Source organism: Oryzias latipes, chromosome 22 (genome assembly GCF_002234675.1).
Source record: "Oryzias latipes chromosome 22, ASM223467v1".
Classification (NCBI taxonomy): Eukaryota; Metazoa; Chordata; class Actinopteri; order Beloniformes; family Adrianichthyidae; genus Oryzias; species Oryzias latipes.
Genome location: NC_019880.2, coordinates 20,422,903 through 20,442,308, shown reverse-complemented (window position 1 = coordinate 20,442,308; position 19,406 = coordinate 20,422,903). Strand labels below are relative to the sequence as shown.

Here is a 19,406-nt window from a genome sequence, read left to right as displayed (position 1 = left end):
TGGAAGTCCACACCCCTTCCTCTTGAGAATCTGTCAATCAAACATTGAGCTGGGGAGAAGCGGGCAGCACATGCTTTTACTGAGATGTCTGATTGGTCAGTTTATAACTTGAACAACAGAAAAACAGCTGGCAGTCGCTCCTCTCTGCCTGCAGGACTAACGCCAGACCCGAGGAGCTCTCCTACTGGGACCCATGTCCGTGCACACTTCACGTGCACGTCAGGGACCTGTGTTACAGACACCATCTAGTCAATGGATGCACGTTTGACAAATCCAGAATAAAAAATGTAGAAAATCACCCATTGTTTGTGTGTTTGCATTGAGCCTGTATGCAGACGCTGCAACAACCCAATTTCCAAGGCTGGGGTCAATAAAGTATCTTGATTTTATCTTAGAAAGTACATAGAATGTGAATATAATATTAATAGAAATGAATTAGAATATAAATAGAAAGCAGAAGCTGCAGGTGTCTCTAACACCTGTGTGCCACCGTGTCTGTCGCCAGGGGTCGCTGCTGCTGCTGCTGCCGCCAGGCTGCAGGCGGAATGAATGGGCCGTCAGGGCGGTTCTGCTGGACTTTGACGGGACGGTGACGCTGCAGCTGCAGGCGCGCGCCACAGAGGGGGGAACGGGGCAGCTGGCGGGCTGTGCTCTGCTCTTAGCAATGGCGGTGTGGACTCGCAGGCTCGGTTCTCCGGGGGTCGTCGCGGCGGCGGCGGTGTTGCTGCTGCTGCTCGCCTGCGGACCGCCGTCCGCGCTTTGCTGCCCGAGCCGCTGCTTGTGCTTCCGGACCACCGTGAGGTGTATGCATCTGAACCTGGAGGCTGTGCCGGCCGTGTCTCCTCTGACCACCATCCTGTGAGTACCCCCCCACCAGTCTGCACGCGCTCTTTTCCACCACGTTCACGCGCGTTTCCGGCGGGTCCCGGTTGAATCCGGTGTGGGAGTCAGCGGGTTCGTTTGGCGGAGTTGAGGAAGTTTGCACAAAGTTGTCATTCACGCTTAAGTGGGTCCAGCCGTGGACCGCAGAGGCTCATGGTCTTCTGGGGGGGGGGGGGGGTCATGAGGTCAGTTTGTGCAGAAACATGCCATCCATGACTGCCTTCAGAATCTCCCAGAGTCTCACCTGTTTTCTTGTTATTGAAGGAAACTGCTTCCTATTTAAAAGGAACCCCGTCTTCACTCTGTGTCTTCCAAACATTTTCTAATCTAATCCAGTGATTTTCAACCTTTTCTGAGCCAAGGGACACTTTCTCCTTAGAAATCCCACACCAGCACCCAAAGAAATTCAAAAAGGAGAAACTCATAGTCTATATTGATGGACAGTCCCTCCATGATCTCACGTGCATTTTTGTGATGATTGTGACAGAAAAAGCTGGAAGTTGCAGCTGTTTTTTCTAAAAGATGTAATGAAAGTTAAGTTAGTTTTCAGTAATAATTTTCAACTAAATTATTTGAAATTTTACCCTGATAGTAGTTTTTTCCTTCAGTTAATTAACATGCAATGTTATGTAACCTCACAAAAAAACAAATATATTCTTTCTTAATAGTGATTTATTTTTTAAACGTTAGTGTAAAGGGAACTGTAATTTTTGAACAATTATATGATCACAAGATGTTTGATACATTTTACACAAAAAAGACTAACATTATATTTCTGTTTTCTGTAGCTACACAAAAAGTGAAAATGTTAAAGTTTTATTAGTTTTTCTTTTGTCTTAATCAAAGATGAAGTCTTTCAAAACTTTAACAAAAATGTTTTATTTCTTTTTAGATGATTAAATTGTTTCAATTTAGTCTAATTGTGTCTGTTGGCCACTTCACCTTAATCCTGTTTATTAAATGTTGTTATTACTTTTTCTTAAGTTTAACACATAAAATAATCCAGACGTTATTAGAAAAGTGTTTCAGTTAGAAAGATGACTTGGAGGAACTAAACTGTTCATCTCTGATTTCATCAAGAAGATTTAAAAACTGTTTGATGTGTGTTCGTTGTGGTTTAAGACGTTTAACAAGGAAGACTCATTGTACGCTGAGACGCTGTCACTTTAACCCGATGCATCATGGGAGATCTAGTGAAGGCAGCCAGACTCTAATCTCCAAGCTACATTGTTTTGTTCACTTGTTCCACGGTCTGACTCCCGATTCTGTGGAAAGCTACACCGCTAAAGACGAGCTTTAGCTGGGTTTTTTTTTTGTTGGAATTGGGAGATTTTATCAGCCGAGTCGGAACTAGGAAGTGAAGACTTTAACCACTTCTGATTGGTCAGACCGATGACGTATGATTAAGCCTCCAAGAATGATTGGAGGAGACAGATAAAGGGGCGGGACTTTTCTGAAAACAGAGCTGAAGCTGCGGCTAAATCGCGGTACCGTCATTCTTATCAAAGTGGACAAAGAAAAAAGTATTTTATGATCTTTCATATTCCTAACTACTCAGTGTTTTATCAGGGCCTGTTTGGATGAACACAGAGCTGATATCCTGGAGATGGGAAATGTTTTTAGATCAGTGAATGGGTCATCTCCCGCGGCACACCTGACCATCTCCCGCGGCACAGCGGTGGAAAAACACTGGTCTAATCAGCCACAGCCATCTTCTCAGTGTGGAAGCAGAAACACTTGAATCATTGGGACAAAGACCAAACCGGGCCCCACCGCAGACCGCCATTCCACCCGTCTGCAGCCCACAGCTACAAGTCTGGAGATGAAAGTCCTGCCCCCCTCCAATGAACGGGTTGTGTTTGACTGGTCTGTGGGAGGGGCCCATCCCAGCAGCTTTGAAGCTGCAGCCTCTGGCACCCCCACCTCACGGGTTGTCATGTCAGGACGTGACTTCCTACCCAGGTTTCCTCCAGCCTCTGAAGCGCCTTCCAAGCAGCAGCTCGACCTCCACACGCAGCATGAGCTCACACGTATGTGAGGAATGTGGAAGAGTGAAGAAGACTTCTGCTGCTACAGTGTGGCTCCAGCGCACTGGGATCTCTTTGAAAGGACGTGATGTCATGGAATAGTCGAAAAATTTATGGGATAGATTTTGACTCACTGAAAAGGTCTTAGATAGTTTTTTTTTAACTCTTTCCTTGAAAAAAAATGCTGCTTGCCAAAAATAATGGAAATACTCTGGAAATCACTTTCCAAGTGTGGTTACAAGCAAAGAAGATGGAAAGGAGACTTTGGCTCAGGCGCTGGTGTGAACAACAGTCAACAACACTGAATCCTTAACTCTTCTGGATAGCAAAGACCTTCACCCAGAGATATTCAGACAGAGAAACACAGATTCAGTATTTTCTGTTCACCTTCTTTATTGGTTTAGTTTTGATATTGTCAGAACCTTCTCCTGTGACCCTTCGTGACCCTCATGTAACTTGAACATGGACATAGCTTTGTGGCGTCCAGTGTGAACTTGCAGTTTTCGCTGGAAAATGGTGATTGGATCCAAATATTTGGGTTCTGTTATGCTTAGCACATGAACCGTGTTTCAAATAAAGCTATGAGAGAGGATGGCTATGAGGTCATAATTATTTATGAAACCAGCTCTAGCTACTGTGAAGTCGATTAAAAAGCCGTGATTCCCTATCTACAAAAATGTCAGAGAAGATTCAAAGGCGCCAACTGTTCCCCAAAGCTCACCCGCCCACAGCCCTCTGACATGTACTGAGACCATAGCACTAGTGAGGTTCTGGGAGGATAGAGCTGCCCCAGTTTCCCCTGCTTTACTCTTTAGCTGGATGCCAGTTGAAGAGCCATGATCCAGGAAGGGCAAATGAGCAGAAAAGTCCAACGTCTTCAATCATCTGCAGGAAAGTGCAGACATGAGCCTACAAAACAGCTGCTGTTCCAAAGCTAAGTAAATGAAATAAAACCCCTGGCTCATGTATTCCACGTCCCGGATTGTTTTTTGCATTTCTGACTTGGTAGCTGTGGCAGCAGCTTGTTACGACATGCATGGTGTCTGTTTGTGAAGCAGCTGTCTGAAAACCATGTTAAATTTACCATAAATCCATAGACAGCAGCATCAGGAAATGTTGAGGCTAAGCATTTTCTGAGTACATCTACTGTGTGCCCATCAAATGTTACTCTGTCTGTCCAGTATTGGAACTGATAAGCGGGTCTTTGAAATCTATCAGCATTTTTTCCACTGTAAGGATCGGGAAGACGGATCCTTACGGCCTGAATGATACTTTAGCTGCTAAATACGCCAACGATCCATGAGTCAAGTAGACGTTTATGTGTCTGTCCCAACTGTTTGTGGAAAATGTTGACGATGTGTAGCAATCCAGTTGTTTGATAATCAGGTTCCAGGCTGTCGGGATGAGAGGATTTCTGATTTATCCAACAGCTTTGTGGGGAGATGCCATGTGGTTAAGACTGTGACCCAGAGACAGTTGCAGTTTGATCAAAAGCTTGATGCCGTACTTGCCCCCAATAGGGCAGATTGCTTGGGGTCTTTGAAATTCTACACAAATGGATTACAATTTGGAGAAACTTTCTGCTGGGGTAACTGTTTCAAGATGCCCTGGAGTTTTGGCCATAAAAAGCTGCCTCACAGACAGACGGTCAATGCAAGGACATAGGTGGCAGACTTCTTGGACCAAAAATGATTAGCTCATCAGACTCCCCTGATTGGGGACGTTACCCTTGACGTTACAAAATCTCTCCACTCCAGTAGGAGGTAATGCAGTCTGTCGTTTGCAGACTGGGACATCCGGCTGGTTGGTTGGCTCTGGTCTCCAGTCCACCTGAAACTCATACCCTTCCCTGTACAGGGCCAGAAGCTGGTGGTGCCCTTGGAGGCAGCTGCTGCTCGAAGGAGTACATTTCTTAGCATTTTGACCTCAGCAGTTCTAAAGGGCCCTGTTAACAGTCAGGTGGTGCTGAATGGATGGGCTGTCTAAATCATGGGAGGAATCTGGTATTTATTGGTGATGTCAGTGTCATGTGGCTGTGAACTGTCCCCATCTTGATCTCATCAGCCACGGTCTCTGTAGAAATGCATTCATGCTTATTGCCCTAAGCTGGGGCATGCAGTGCCTCGGTTACACTGGACATTAGACGGGCAGTAAATGGAATTTGCTGCTGTCAGATTTTGCACGGTGCTCTGTCTCTGCAGCTTTTTGGAATGCAAAGCCAGAAATCCCTAAAGCGTTGTGCAGTTGTACAGGAGGAGGAATCTAGGAACAATTTCAGTTTAGATCACTGCTGCTGTTCTTCAGAAAAATAAAAACCTGAACAGTTTTTGTTGGTCCATCACAGGGCCCCACAGGGAAAAACAACCACACAATCACATCTGAGGATGATAGAGTCACCAATTCACCAATGAAGCATGTTTTTGGACTGTGGGAGGACGCTGGAGAACACCTACTTATGCACAATGAGAACATGCAAACCCCACACTGAATTGTTCCTGCTAGGATTTGAACTAGTATATTTTGGCTGTGAGGTGAGAGTGCTAACCGCTACACCATCGTGCAGCCCTTTAAAGGAATGCTTTTCTGCAAGTCTCCAAATAGTTTTACTATTATTACCTAATTATGACTACATGATATACACTGAAGGAAATAAGTATTTGATCCCTTGCTGATTTTGAAATTGACAGTCTGTCATCCTGATGGTGGTTTCATTTGGGCAGTGAGAGATGGAAAATCACAAAGTCAATGAAATCTGATTGAAGTGTTTGATTCCTTAATATTCATCAAGTGTTCTGGTTCCGTCAGTCCAGTTAGACTCTCCTAATCTACCTGCCCCTTGAACGGAAGACACCTGTTTAAACTCATCATCTGTATAAGACACACCTGTCCACGGAATCAGTCCATCAGTCAGACTCCAAACTCTCCAATATGGAAAGACTAAAGATCTTTCAGTGGATTGAAGGGAGAAGATTGTAGACCTGGACCAAACCAGAATGGATCAGCAAGAGGCGGGCGGTTAAGGGGACAACCATGCCAAAATAAAAGAACAAGACCGTCAATCCACCGTTAGGCCTGGGGCTCCAAACCAAATCTGACCTGGTGAGGTCATGAGAACCGAGAGAAATGGACCTGAAACAACACGGCAGGGGTTAGTTGATGATTTCCCAGCAGCTGGAACCACAGTCACCAGGAAACCATTGGAAATACTTTACGCCACAATGTTTTAACATCCTACAGAGTCCCATGGTTAACAAGGACCATGTGCAGGCTCACCTGTAGTTTGCCAATGAACACCTTCATGATTCAGAGAGTGACTGGGAGAAGGTTCAGAGTGAGAACCTCCTTCCCTCCCTAAGCCAGGAGGCTTCAAATGGGTGATGATGACCCAAAACATACAGCCAAGGCAACAAAGGAACGGACATGTCAAGGTCAAGGAGCGGTCCAGCCAGTCTCTGGACCTCAATCCTAGAGAAAACCCATGAATAGAGCTGAAGCTCAGAGTTGCTAAGCGACAGTCACTAAATTTGAATGATTTAGAAGTCATTTGTGACTAAGAGTGGAGCAGAAATCCTCCTGATCTGTGCAGAAACCTGCTCATCATCAGTCAATAATCAGGGTCACAAAGTCCTGATGCCTCTTTAAAAGCTCAAGGTGGGATATGAGAACATTCAATGGAAACTTGCATGGTTGTGGGGCATCCCATTGAGTTTTAATGTTGCTCTAGTTGTTTTAAGTGAAAGGCTGCCAGCGTCATTAAAAAATGAGTCACATCTTTATGAAAGACATTTAAGGGGTTCATGTCTGAACCATCAGGTAATGGAAACATGGCTTTTGATTTGCTCAGTATGTAAGTTTTATTGTAAAATTGAAACTTTCACACATTTTTAGGGCTGTTGGTTTGGTCAGTGTGCTAAACAGGAATGTTTTCTTACTGGATCGAAGGCGACGGGTAGCTGGGCCTTCTGTCTAGTACGTTTCCACAAACAATAGAGATGTTTATACTGACCAGTAGGATGTCAGCTGCGGGCAGCTGCTCATCTTCTAAATGCAGGAGAGTGCAAACTTTATGCAGAAATTATGCTTTTAATCACTTGGAAAGCAGAGGGTCAAACTCAGCAGAGTGGGTTTGTTTAGTTTTTGGTCTCTTGGTCTTTCTTTTGGGCCCGTATTTCATTCCAAAGCCAGATTGACTGTATCAGGACTTTCTCTTTGTCTTTCCCGGCTAATGGGCTCCTGAACTGACCTCAAAAACAGAAAAGCCGGTACCGGAACGCTCAGCTGGTCCATCGTGTCCGAAATGAGGCCATAGATAAAAGCAACATACCAACCTGCAGAAACATTAGGACAGTTTGTCCACCAGGGCTTTGGAAGATGCAGCCCTGCTTGTTGCTTGGATCTCAGGTAGTGATTGAAGCTGCACCTACCTCGCCCCCCTCCCCTCCCATCCCTCTGAGTTGTAGCTTCAGGCATTTGCTGCCACAGCACGTCTGGATGGTGTTCTCTGCAGCCTAAGCCCCTCGCCTCGTTGGCTGTTGCCCCGCTTCCATGAGCTTTACTCTGCTGGCTGTGGCTGTCTTTGCCCCATTCTCTGTCCTCCACATGCTTTCTTTGTCTTCATGTTGGAATGTTGTGTAGGGGTCCCATTTAAAGCTTTTTCAGAAAAACCTTCACATCAGAGGCGCAAGTCAACGTAGAAGCCATGATCTGCAGCCAGAAAACAGAAAGTTTTAACCCCTTTAGTGCGTTAAAGTGTTGATTGTGCCGCCTGCTGCCCCTGCTGTTATAACAAACCATCTTGACGTGTTCATTTACACCTAAATGTAAAAATACAGCCATTCTGTCCGCACATAAACGCCTGGACTTGTGTGAAGTACACGCTTATTCAAAGCTTTGCAACAACTAACTTGTTTTATTGTCTCTTTTTTTGGTTTAGTTCAGGAGTTGTTGTTTTTACCACGTCAGCTGATATGTCCTGACTAGTCCCTGTGTGTGGCTGACTCGTTCAAAAGATTAAGTCAGAATGGGGGGGGTCCTGAGGAGGAACTTTATGGTAAAACTGAACTAAAACTGTGGCTGAACGTTTTTCTGGGCCACACGGACCTGGAGGAAGGGGTACGGCTAGGGTCACTTTGAGGTTCATATGGACGTTTAGGCTTGGATGCATTTAAAACAGTTTGGACATTGTAGCAATGTGCATAGCGGCATGAGTTTCCATCAGGTTTTGGGATTGGTCACTGGTAAATAGGTGCAAATAACATCAGCCTTTTGGCCAAATAAGTGCCTTAAAGAAAATGAGAAGTCATTTGGGGGGGGTGAGCGACTACAGCTGGTCTCAGTTTACAGACGAGTAAACGACAGTGTTTGTGTAACACGGGGGGGGGGGGGGGTAACCTTTGTGTGTAGCTTTTTGGTAAAGTGTTACGGTGTGAACAAGATCTGAATGTTCTTTGGTTGAAAGGGTTTCGAACCTTTTCAGCCTTCGTGTCAGCCTTTAGTTTTGTTGGGATCTCTCTGATATTGTGACTGTTTCTAAGGATGAAGCGTGTTACATTCATTTATGGACTTTTATGGTATGATGGCGACCAGCTGAACTGAAAGCAGGATAGTTATACTTTTTGGAAGTCCGTTTCTTTGGTTGAAGAGGTAAATGTCTGCTCTCCTGATTTCAGGTTTAGGCTTTACCCATTCTTTCACAGATGAGTGTCAGGTTCTTGTTATCACTACACCGTCTCTTTAGATGCGAAACACGAGACGGGGACAAAAACCTGCTGAGGACCATTAATGTCCCTCTGCTTGTTGTCTTTGTTGATTACGTCCCGCTTGTGATTAAAACCTTCAAAGGAATTCTTGTAAGGTGAGATCTGCGTCCAAATCTTCCTCTGGGTTTCTGAGGGAGGGAGGGAGGGAGGGAGGTTACGATACTCGAAGAAACAGCAAAAGAACCAAAAACATGATTTCCAAAGAGTCAACATACCTTAAATTATTCTCCAAATGAGCCTCGTCTACATAGGAGGCAAACATCTAACATGAAAGGCTCCATCTGATTGGTCAAATGCATGAATGGATACATTTGATTCGTTAAACACTTCAAGCTGCCATAAGACTGTTTTGGCACATTTAAGGTCAACATTTATCGCAATTTTTGCCGTTTCGTTACTTGCGTGAGACACAGTTTAATATTGTGATAACTATAAATTTGTAATTTATCGTGCAGGCCTAGTGAGTGAGTGAGTGAATGTGTGTACTCACCCTGTGTGTGAATGTACTCAACCTGTGTGTGTGTACCCACCTTGTGTGTATGTGTACTCACCCTGTGTGTGTGTTTGTGTCTACTCACCTTGTGCGAGTGTGTACTCACCCTGTGTGTGTGTTTGTGTCTACCCATCTTGTGTGTACTCACCTTATGTGTGTGTTTGTGTCTACCCATCTTGTGTGTACTCACCTTGTGTGTGTGTGTATTCAATTCAATTCAATTTTATTTGTATAGCCCAAAATCACAACAACAGTCGTCTCGATGGGCTTCGAAGTAAAACATGAACTCACCTTGTGTGTGTGTGTGTGTACTCACCCTGTGTGTGTGTGTTTGTGTCTACTTACCCTGTGTGTGTGTTTGTGTCTACTCACCATGTGTGTGTGTACTCACTGTGTGTGTGTGTGTTTGTTTGTTTGTGTGTGTACTCACCTTGTCCTCTTCTGTCCTCACAGAGACCTGAGATTCAACAAGATCAAGGATTTACAGCCGGCCTCCTTCAGTCGACTCAAGAACCTCAACACGCTGTAAGAACCGCAGACCCTCACTGATCGTTCTCACAGGAATTTAGTTTTCACCTCAGTTTGTTAAACAACAGTGTGAGTTGCTGAAGCAACTTGAACAGTCAACTGCCTGAAATGAGCTGCTGTCTCTGTGAAAGGCTTTCCTGAATCTATAGTGATTCTAGGATCCTCTGACAGATTAAGTTTGTCCTGGAGGTGAACGTCCGTTCTGTTTGCTTTCACACTTCACTGAACTTATCCTGCAAACAGTTCAACAGCTGGTCATTTGTCAAAGTATAAACCATTGAATTTAGTCTGTCACTTAAAAAGATGGGAATATGAATAAAATGCAGGTGAAATTCCCAGATGTCCTTGAGCCACACGTAGAAACCGTTTCTGTTTGATTGAACATATAAAGGCACATCACACCAGCTTTACTGTTTATTACGCTGATATCATGGCCACACAGCAGGACGTCCCAGGCGTCCCGCGGGGTTAAGACTGATGGGATTTAAACAATAACAATGTTTCGGAGTTTGTTGCTTCATAGGTCAAAGAGGCTATGATTGCTATGAAAACGATCGTGCCACTGACCAGTTCTGGTTTAAGCAGATCTATGCGCTCAATGTGATCTGAAAGATTCAAAACAAAGAATTCATGAGAGGAGGAGCTAGCAAGGCAGGTAGTGACACCTGTCTGTTCTCACAAATGATTCTCTGCACAATGATGGACTCAGAGAGACGCTACCGTGTCCATTAAAGCCCTGTTGTAGCACTTTATTTATTATTAATCATATTTTTAGGAAATATTTGAGTGGAAGAAGGAAAGGTGCACCTCATTTTTGCATACCATCTTTATTACATTGAAAATTAAGACTTAGAAATGACAAATTCTTTCTTTTGTTAGTTTTTGATGCCCAGCTGAAGCACATCTGTGAAACTGTCAGTGTGAAAGTTTGACGTTTTTCATTAATATTGCCTACAGGCTCCTCAACAACAATCAGATCCGGAGAATCTCCAGGGGGGCGTTTGAAGATCTGGAAAACCTCAAATATCTGTAAGTTTCTCTCAGCGGTGTCGAGTTCTGTAGTCGGGTTTTGCTGTTTTGTTCTGTCAGACACACACATCATGTTGTTGTTTTTTTCATAATTGATCCAAAAATCGGCCTCGCTGGCTGTGGATGACGGATCTAGAGGCTCTGCCTGCAGACATGCGGCGCTGCAGCTTTCAGCCGGACTTCAGGTTGACTTCTGTCCGAGTTTAGGCTGCCGGCAGACGAGGCCTCTAAGGCGTCTGCAGGCTCAAGAGTCACGAAGAAGACGGTTATCTCAGGACGACAGTCGCTGAATAACAACCACATGCAGAAAAGTTCAAGGGTTATAAATATAGGATGATGCAACATTTTGTTTTCTGAATATCTTATTTGTGCTTTGATTACATGTTTGCACGAAGAACTGTATGTTTTAAACCACAGACGTCAACAGTGTGATAGATATGTGTTTGAAGGGAGGCGGGGTCGGACATCTCTAGCTGCGTTTCCATTGGCTATGAATTTGAGCGAATTGGATTTGTGATAATAAATCTGCATAATGGAAATATTTGATATATATATTTTTTAACTTGTCACGACTCCCTTCTGCTTCTGATATGTGTTTGTGAAACATGAGTTATCATTAATTATAAAGGAGAAATGTCAAATCTATCATTTGATATATCATTTTGCAGGAATGCAGCATTTTAACTGGGAATTCCATTTTAAAGTTACAACAGAAAGAGAAAGGCAGCATTTCCACTGACTATGACATCAGGGAAATTGGGTTTGCAATATTACGTTTGTCTAATGGAAACCGACTATTTAAAAAAAAATAACTTGCATTTATCAGACAAAAAAACCTTTTAGCGCCTGGTGGTGTTTGAGGTGTATTCAAATGAACACATTTCACTAAACTACAATGGAAACACTTTTCAAATGAAATGAGTCATGTGACCAACAACCGGATGGCGATGCCCTTCTTGTGTCACAGCTCATCAGAAGTGGAGCGTGTCATGTGGAATTGTTGGATCCACAGCTCCTCTGGAAAATCTCCAACCACCATTTCCCAAAACGGCTTCATCCGTAGCCCCTCCCACGTGTAAGGAGCTCGCCGCTCCACGACCTGAAGAAGACGTCTCCTTTGATAGATGATGATGAGCGCTAGCGCCGTGGCAGAAATGTGAATGTATCTGCTGTCAATCAAAGTATTGGTCACCTCCGTGTTTCTGAATGACTTATTGGGGGAGTTGGTTTGTGTTTATTCACATAATTAGGATTTAATAAAAACAGTGTCATTGTGAAATTGTGTTTTTGTCATAGCTAGAGTTACGGCCCACAGCATCACAGACCAGATTGTAACCGCAAAATGTTCTGCCCCATTGAGTGAAAGTTTGAGCCCCGCCACATGCCGTGAAAAGTAACCAACATTTGCAAACACCCAGGACCCGGCGAAAATAAAGTTTTGACATAGTAAACTACCCCCTCCCCTCCAAGATGATGACATCACAGCGAGCTATACCGTGAAAAAATGAATGCTTTGTTTTTTCCATTGATGTTATTGCCACATGTGTAGCAGGAAGGGAGAAGGAGGCATGTCTGCAGTCAGAAAAGCATATCCAGATGTCATAAAGCATTTTTAAATAGAGGCGTGGCAGTTTGCTCCAGAACCTGCCAAATCTTCTGGACAGTTTCATTGCTGGAAAAGTGGTCTTAAGTAAATGCTGCAAACATGTTCATGTTCATGTCTGCCACAGCAGCTCTGTGGACTGGAAGAAGCTGCTACAGCCTCAATGATCTGCGCTCAACAGTCATAGTAAATGCCATTGCAGTCATGGCTACCACTACAACCCCATAGGCGTCATATAACTTTGGCTCCATGGTGAAGCCAATTAAAGATAGAGGTGGACTTTCATTCCAGGAAAATCGCTTCTAATGCTTCCATGCTCCCAGTCATTAGTCACCAGCTCTGCTTTTATCTTGCAGACGTCTCGCCTAAAGGCCGGTCGTGTTTAGAGCGTCTGCTTTAAATCTGTTAGGGCAGTTTAGCAGCAATGTGGCGACTGTTCTGCTATCCAGTAAACATGCTGGTTGTGACGTAGCTCTGTTTGGGAGGCCTTCCATGCCTCCACCTTAAAGCACAGCTGAAATACAGAGCCGTTTCTGGGGAGGAGCTCCTCAGCTGCAGTTCAGCTGAATTCCATATCTCACATGTCCACTTCCTCTGGACCTCAGGAACATCCGCCCCATGTCGTGTCTTTTGTTCTCAAAGCCGATGGCAACGTGGTGATGGACCCCTAACTCCATTAACAAGTGGAGCTGGGGTCACGGCGCCACATCCTGAGGATCCTCGTCTGTTTATTCATCCCTTTTTAGACCGCCATGCAGACGCACTGCTGCACGCTTCCTCACATGTACGACTTTGGGTTTTGCAAATCAAAGTTTGACTTCTGTCAGCGACTGCTAAGATACGGTTAACAACCTCCAAGAGGAAGAATGCAGGTTTGAACCCTCACCTAAAATAAGCTTTGATCAAGAGGCGCAGGCAGGATACACACTTCACCAAATGTACGCAGACAGACTGAAACAACCACACACGTATGCAGGCACATGCACACATGTACACACAAACATGAACATGCACACACAAACACGCACACATAAACACGAACATGCACACACAAACACGCACACATACAAACACAAAGGAAATTTTATTGGCTTTTTCTTTTATCTAGTGTCCTTGAGTGTTTGATAAGCGCTTTAACAAAATGGATTGTTATTCCTATTCTTTCTCCACTTCGAAAGCATCGCTGATCTAAAAGACTTTAGAATGACCTCTGGATCTTTGGAATGACCTCTGGACCTTTGGAATGACCCCTGGAATGACATCTGGACCTTTGGAATAATCTTTCGACCTCTGGAATGACATCTGGACATTTGGAATGACTTCTGGACATTTGGAATGACCTCTGGAATGACATCTGGACCTTTGGAATTACCTCTGGATTGGCTTCTGGACCTTAGAAATGACCTCTGGACCTCTGTAATGACCTCTGTAATGAACTTTGCACCTTTGGAATGACCTCTGAACCTTTGAAATGACCTCTGGAATGACCTCTGGACCTTTGGAATGACCTCTGAACCTTTGGAAAGACCTCTGGAATGACCTCTGGACCTTTGGAATGACTTCTGGACCTTAGGACTGACCTGTGGACTTTTGGAATGACCTCTGGGAGGACCTCTGGAATGACCTCTGGACCTTAGGAATGACTTCTGGACTTTAGAAATGACCTGTGGACCTTTGGAATGACCTCTAGAAGGACCTCCTGACCATTGGAATGACCTCTGTAATGACCTCTGGACCTTTGGAATGACTTCTGGACCTCTGGAATGACCTCTGGAATTAGCTCAGGACCTTTGGAATAAGTTCTGGAATGACCTTTGGACCTTTGGAATTACCTCTGGACCTCTGGAATGACCTCTGGACCTTTTGGAATTACCTCAGGACCTTTGGAATAAGTTCTGGAATGACCTTTGGAATGACATTGACCATTGAAATGACCTCTGGACCTCTGGAATGACCTCTGGACTTTAGGAATGACCTGTGGACATTTGGAATTACCTTTTTAATGACCTCTGGACCTCTGGAATGACCTCTGGACCATTGGAATGACCTCTGTAATGATATCTGGACCTCTGGAATGACCTCTTGACCTTTGGAATGACTTATGGACCTTAGGAATGACCTGTGGACATTTGGAATGACCTTTGTAATGACCTCTGGACCTCTGGAATGACCTCTGGACCATTGGAATGACCTCTGTAATGATATCTGGACCTCTGGAATGACCTCTGGACCTTTGGAATGACTTATGGACCTCTGGAATGCCCTCTGGATCTCTGTAATTACCTCTGGACCTTTGGAATGACTTCTGGAATTACTTCTGGAATGACCTGTGGAAATACCTCTGGACCTCTGGAATGACCTCTGGAATGACCTCTGAAACATTGAAATCACCTCTGGAATGACCTCTGGACCTTAGGAATGACCTGTGGACATTTGGAATGACCTCTGGAATGACTTCTGGACCTTATGACCTGTAGACCTCTGGAATTACCTCTGGACCTTTGGAATGACGTCTGGAATGACTTCTGGAAAGACCTTTGGAATGACCTCTGGAATGACCTGTAGAGCTCTGGAATTACCTCTGGACCTTTTGGAATAAGTTCTGGAATGAACTCTGGAATGACCTGGACCATTGAAATGACCTTTGGACCTCTGGACCTTTGGAATGACTTCTGGACCTTAGGAATGACCTGTGGACCTTTGGAATGACCTCTGGAAGGACCTCTGGACCATTGGAATGACCTCTGGAATGACCTCTGGACCTTTGGAATGACCTCTAGACCTCTGGAATGACCACTGGACCTCTGGAATTACCTCTGGTCCTTTGGAATGACTTCTGGAATGACCTCTGGACTTTTGGAATGACTTCTGAGCTAAGTTTCTTCCTGAAACTGCAAGCTGTTCTGCAGGCAAAGGGTGGTCACATGAAAGTTGATTTAGTTTTTGTTGATGGTGACAAAAAGGATGAATATATACCATATTTTATTTGTGTCCTCATCCCTAAAACTTTTGATCAGTAGTGTACTTTGATAGATGAAAAATGATTCATAGGACAGTATAACATAGTCTGTGCTTCCCAGAATTCTTTCTTCCCCAGAGGTTTTCTTCATTCCAGGGAACACTGTCACGGTCCTGAAACCTCAGCTGCATGGTTTGTCGTGCCAGTGTTTAGCTCTCTCTTTGTGTATCTGTATCCGGACGTTTTCCTCTCTGAGGAGGATTTTCAGCCGATGTGTTTCAAACATATCGGCTGTCTTTTGTAAATCGGTGTTTAGTTAGAGCAGCTGCGTCAGAGCTGTGAGAGCAAAGTGAACTTCAGTCCAAGTCCGTCTGTGCCGAGTCTTCTTCCCTAGGAAGAGTTTTTTCATATCAGAAGCTGCTGCTGTTGAAAACTTCATGGTTTAATCTAGGTTGGAGCGGATGGACAGTGTTCCAGCTTCTTCTGCATTATTTCAAATCACTACCTTTAAGCTTCAGTCTCATTTAGTGAAGTTGTACATTTTGCACTCTTCTTGAAACGTACACGTCCCAATCCTGGTTTTGGGTTGACAGAGCAATGCACTCTAATGCTGGTATATAACTTTAGAAAGAGGGGTCGTGTCTAGCGTTTTTACCGGTAATGACCAGATTCAGGCATTTGCCAATGGTTTAATAGTCTCCCATGTCATTTAATGAGACATTTTCAATCACGCTTGGTGACAGTTTGAAAGTTCCATTCCTAATGTGGTTACAATGACATCAACAACATTTTGTTATATTATTGTATCACTTTTTTACTTCATTTTTGCAAATTCTCCAGAAGGATGTCACACTAGCAGCGTTTCCATTGACTATGAAACTGAGCAAATTAGAATGACGTTAATAAATTCGCCAAATGGAAACGCGACAATTCAGAAAAAACTCGCAATTATCCAAAAAAACATTTTTGTTCTTGGAGGAGGAGGCTATTGAGGCGTATCCAAATTAACACATTTCCCAAAAACTGCAATCGAAACACTTTTTAAATGTAATGAGTCATGTGACCATCAACCGGATGGCGTCACGCTTCTTGGTAGGAACTGGCGGCCTTGGACGCTGCACAGCGGGCGCCACCAGAGGTCCCACAGCGTAACACAGCTCATCAGAAGTTGAGCGTGTCATGTGGAATTGTTGGAACCACAGCTCCTCTGGAAAACCACCAACCACCATTTCCCAAAACTGCTTCATCTGTAGCCCCTCCCACATTTAAGGAGCTCGCCACTCCACGAAGACGCTAATGTCTCCTTTTCATAGATGATGATGAGCGCTAGCGCCGTGGCAGAAATGTGAATGTATCTTCTGTCAATCAAAGTATTGGTCACATCCGTGTTTCTGAATGACTTATGGCGAGAGTTTGTGTTTATTCTCATAATTAGGATTTAATAAAAACAGTGCCATTGTGAAATTGTGTAATTCAACATTTCTAAAATTTCGATAAGGCTTTGGTCATACGTGTGATGGAAACACAGCTAGTGTTAAACAGAAGTAGGTGAGAGCAGTGAAAGTCTGGTTGATGACTGTGGGTTTGGGCATTACAACTTCATGTTTTTTTTAAAATGTCTAAAATAGGTTTTCACAATAAATCACAAATGTATCGATATCAAGCTCTGTCATACACATATCCCAAAAATCGTGATAAACGGTAACCTTAAATGTGCTAAAAAAATCTCATGGCAGCTTGACGTATTTAACGAATCAAATAAATCCCTTTATGCATTTGACCAATCAGATGGAGCCTTTAATGATAGATGTTTGCCTCTTATGTAGACGAGGCTCATTTGCTCTTATTTATAATAAACTGTTGCAGTGAAATGAAAGTGATGTTTTCAATTGTTTTGCTGTTTTTTATATGTATTACATGTTATATCATCGCAATATTGATCACAAGTATGGCGAGTTTTCCTCGTAACATGCAGCCCTAGTCCAAAACCTTTTTCCATTTTTCAGCGTTGTAGTAAAAAGGTTGATGTTCTTTGTTTTTAGTACTTTTCCCCTCATAGTTATTGATCTGTTGTCCATTTTAGTTCTCTCTGCTCTGGTGAAACATTCAAGTCTTCTTTATTGAGCCTTAGTAAAGTCTTAAACTAAACCTCTAAACACCTGGAGCAACCCTCATCGAAAACAACATTTTTGAAGTATTCTCATACACGTTTATATTCCTTTTCATACCAAAACATCTTTTTGGAGCTTCAGCGGAGACCTTTTCAGAAGGCTGAACGTAGACATAGCACAAGTTCAGCTCTTCTTTGTGCTGAAAGTTGAACCTGAGCGGAGCAGACAGCTGGAAACTATTGCTTTTCTAGTATCACATTTCTATGACATATTATGTGAAGGCGAAGCATGCAAGCAACAGAAGAATGTTTAGAAGACCAAGAACCAATGACACACTACCAGATGCGATCTTCTGAAACACTTGATTCATATTTACTTAATGCTTAGTTTTGTTCAGTAAAATCATATATTCCTGACTGTTTCATTCTTCAAAGTGAAGCCGAGCCGCGTTTAGTGGGATTTAGTGTCAGGGTCTGTGTCACTAATTCTACTGGTTGTCTTATTTTTCAGCTATTTGTACAAGAATGAAATCCAATCAATAGACAGACAAGCATTTAAGGGGCTTGTCTCTCTAGAGCAACTGTAAGTGACCCACCTTATTTACTTCTTCTTTTCACTTCTGCTCATGTGTAAACCTCTGCACCGCCGCAGCTTTGTGAGGTCTTCCCGCTCAGACGTCACATGTTGCATAAGCACCAAGCATGTTCTTGTGATGTGAGCCCCTACTGCTTTGTGTGGCCCCCATTTCTTTTCTTTGTGTGGATCTAATGCATGCCACGTGTGCACCCACCCCTGTGTGCGGTGCTGATTTGCCCCTGTTGTCTGCATGAGCGGCCCGGTCGGGCTGATGGCCGTGCACCCGGCGCTTGGCCTTCACAGCCTGCCGCCGCTGAACTGCTCTGCCATGTCTGTCCTGCTGCTGCAGAAACCAAACTCTGCTCTGATGTCTTTCTGTTCGTCTGGCTTCATGTCCCTTTGGTCTGTGAGGAGACACTCAGCTGCTTCCTGTAAGACGCCGCCTGCAGTGCCTGACACGCATTCTCTGCAAACGACAATATGTTTGTTAGTTGTTGTGATTTCTGTTGTCAGAGGGACCATTGCAGCAGTGTACAGCAGCTCTAGATTACTAAAAAGGGAATGTCCAACTCAGCTTTAGGCCTGCTGTTTTTGGACCGGATGAATAGTATCCGTGCTTAAGCATCCGTTAATCTGACAACTATTCATCCGTACAGCTAATAGTTAATGCAGCCGCAGTATATGAGCAGTCGTTTTGGAAGCGCTCTTTGACCAGGATCCCATCTGAACAATTGGAAACACCCTTTTCCTGTTAGTACATTGTGGCAGAAAAGGACTTGTCGTCCTCACATTTTGCAAGTTTGTCCCACTTAAAAAGATGAGAGAGGTCTGTTGTGTCGTCATTAATACACAGATTTTAAAGACCAAGGAAATCCCATATTATGATTTGTAAAAGAATTTATTGTTAAAACCATGCAGAAAAGAAGTATTTGGTCAGTAACAAGAGTTCATCTCAGTACTTCATGTAACCCTGGTTTTCAATGACAGAGGTCAAAGGTCTTCAGCCGGTTTTCATACACTGTAATTGCTATTTCGGTCCATTCTTCCATGTAGATCTTCTCAAAAGCTCTGATGTTTTGGGGCTGTTGCTGAACAACACAGACTAACTGCCTCCACAGATTCCCGGTTTGATTCAGGTTCAGAGACCGGCAAGGACACTCCAGAACCTTGGAATGCTTTGTGTGACGATGTGTTTGGGATCGTTGTCCTGCTGGAAGATCGTGTTTCATCCTTGACGCTCTCACTGATGGAAGGAGGTTTTAGCCCAAAATCTTACCATGGATCCATTCATCCTTTGCTTACTATGGACCAGCAGCCCCAAACCATGATACTTCCACCCCCATGCTTCACAGTGGATATAGAGGTCTAAGGATGTAACCAAAGAGTTCTATTTTGGTCTCATCTGGCCACATGATGTTCTCCTAATCCTCCTCTGGATC

At 43.9% G+C, this 19,406-nt stretch overlaps 1 protein-coding gene across 2 annotated transcripts in view; it reads left to right on the top strand.

Annotated features, from left to right (window-relative positions):
• Positions 1-428: 428 nt before the first annotated feature.
• The window catches only part of pxdn (peroxidasin), a 52,998-nt gene continuing 34,020 nt past the window's right edge, over positions 429-19,406 (top strand). The window contains exons 1-4 of one of the 2 annotated variants that reach the window (XM_023951435.1): positions 429-858; positions 9,615-9,686; positions 10,647-10,718; positions 17,902-17,973. In XM_023951435.1, coding sequence (XP_023807203.1) covers positions 665-858; positions 9,615-9,686; positions 10,647-10,718; positions 17,902-17,973 — 410 coding nt within the window. In that variant the 5' untranslated portion in view covers positions 429-664. The remainder of the gene's footprint in view (positions 859-9,614; positions 9,687-10,646; positions 10,719-17,901; positions 17,974-19,406) is intronic. The other variant, XM_023951436.1, reaches the window with a different exon arrangement.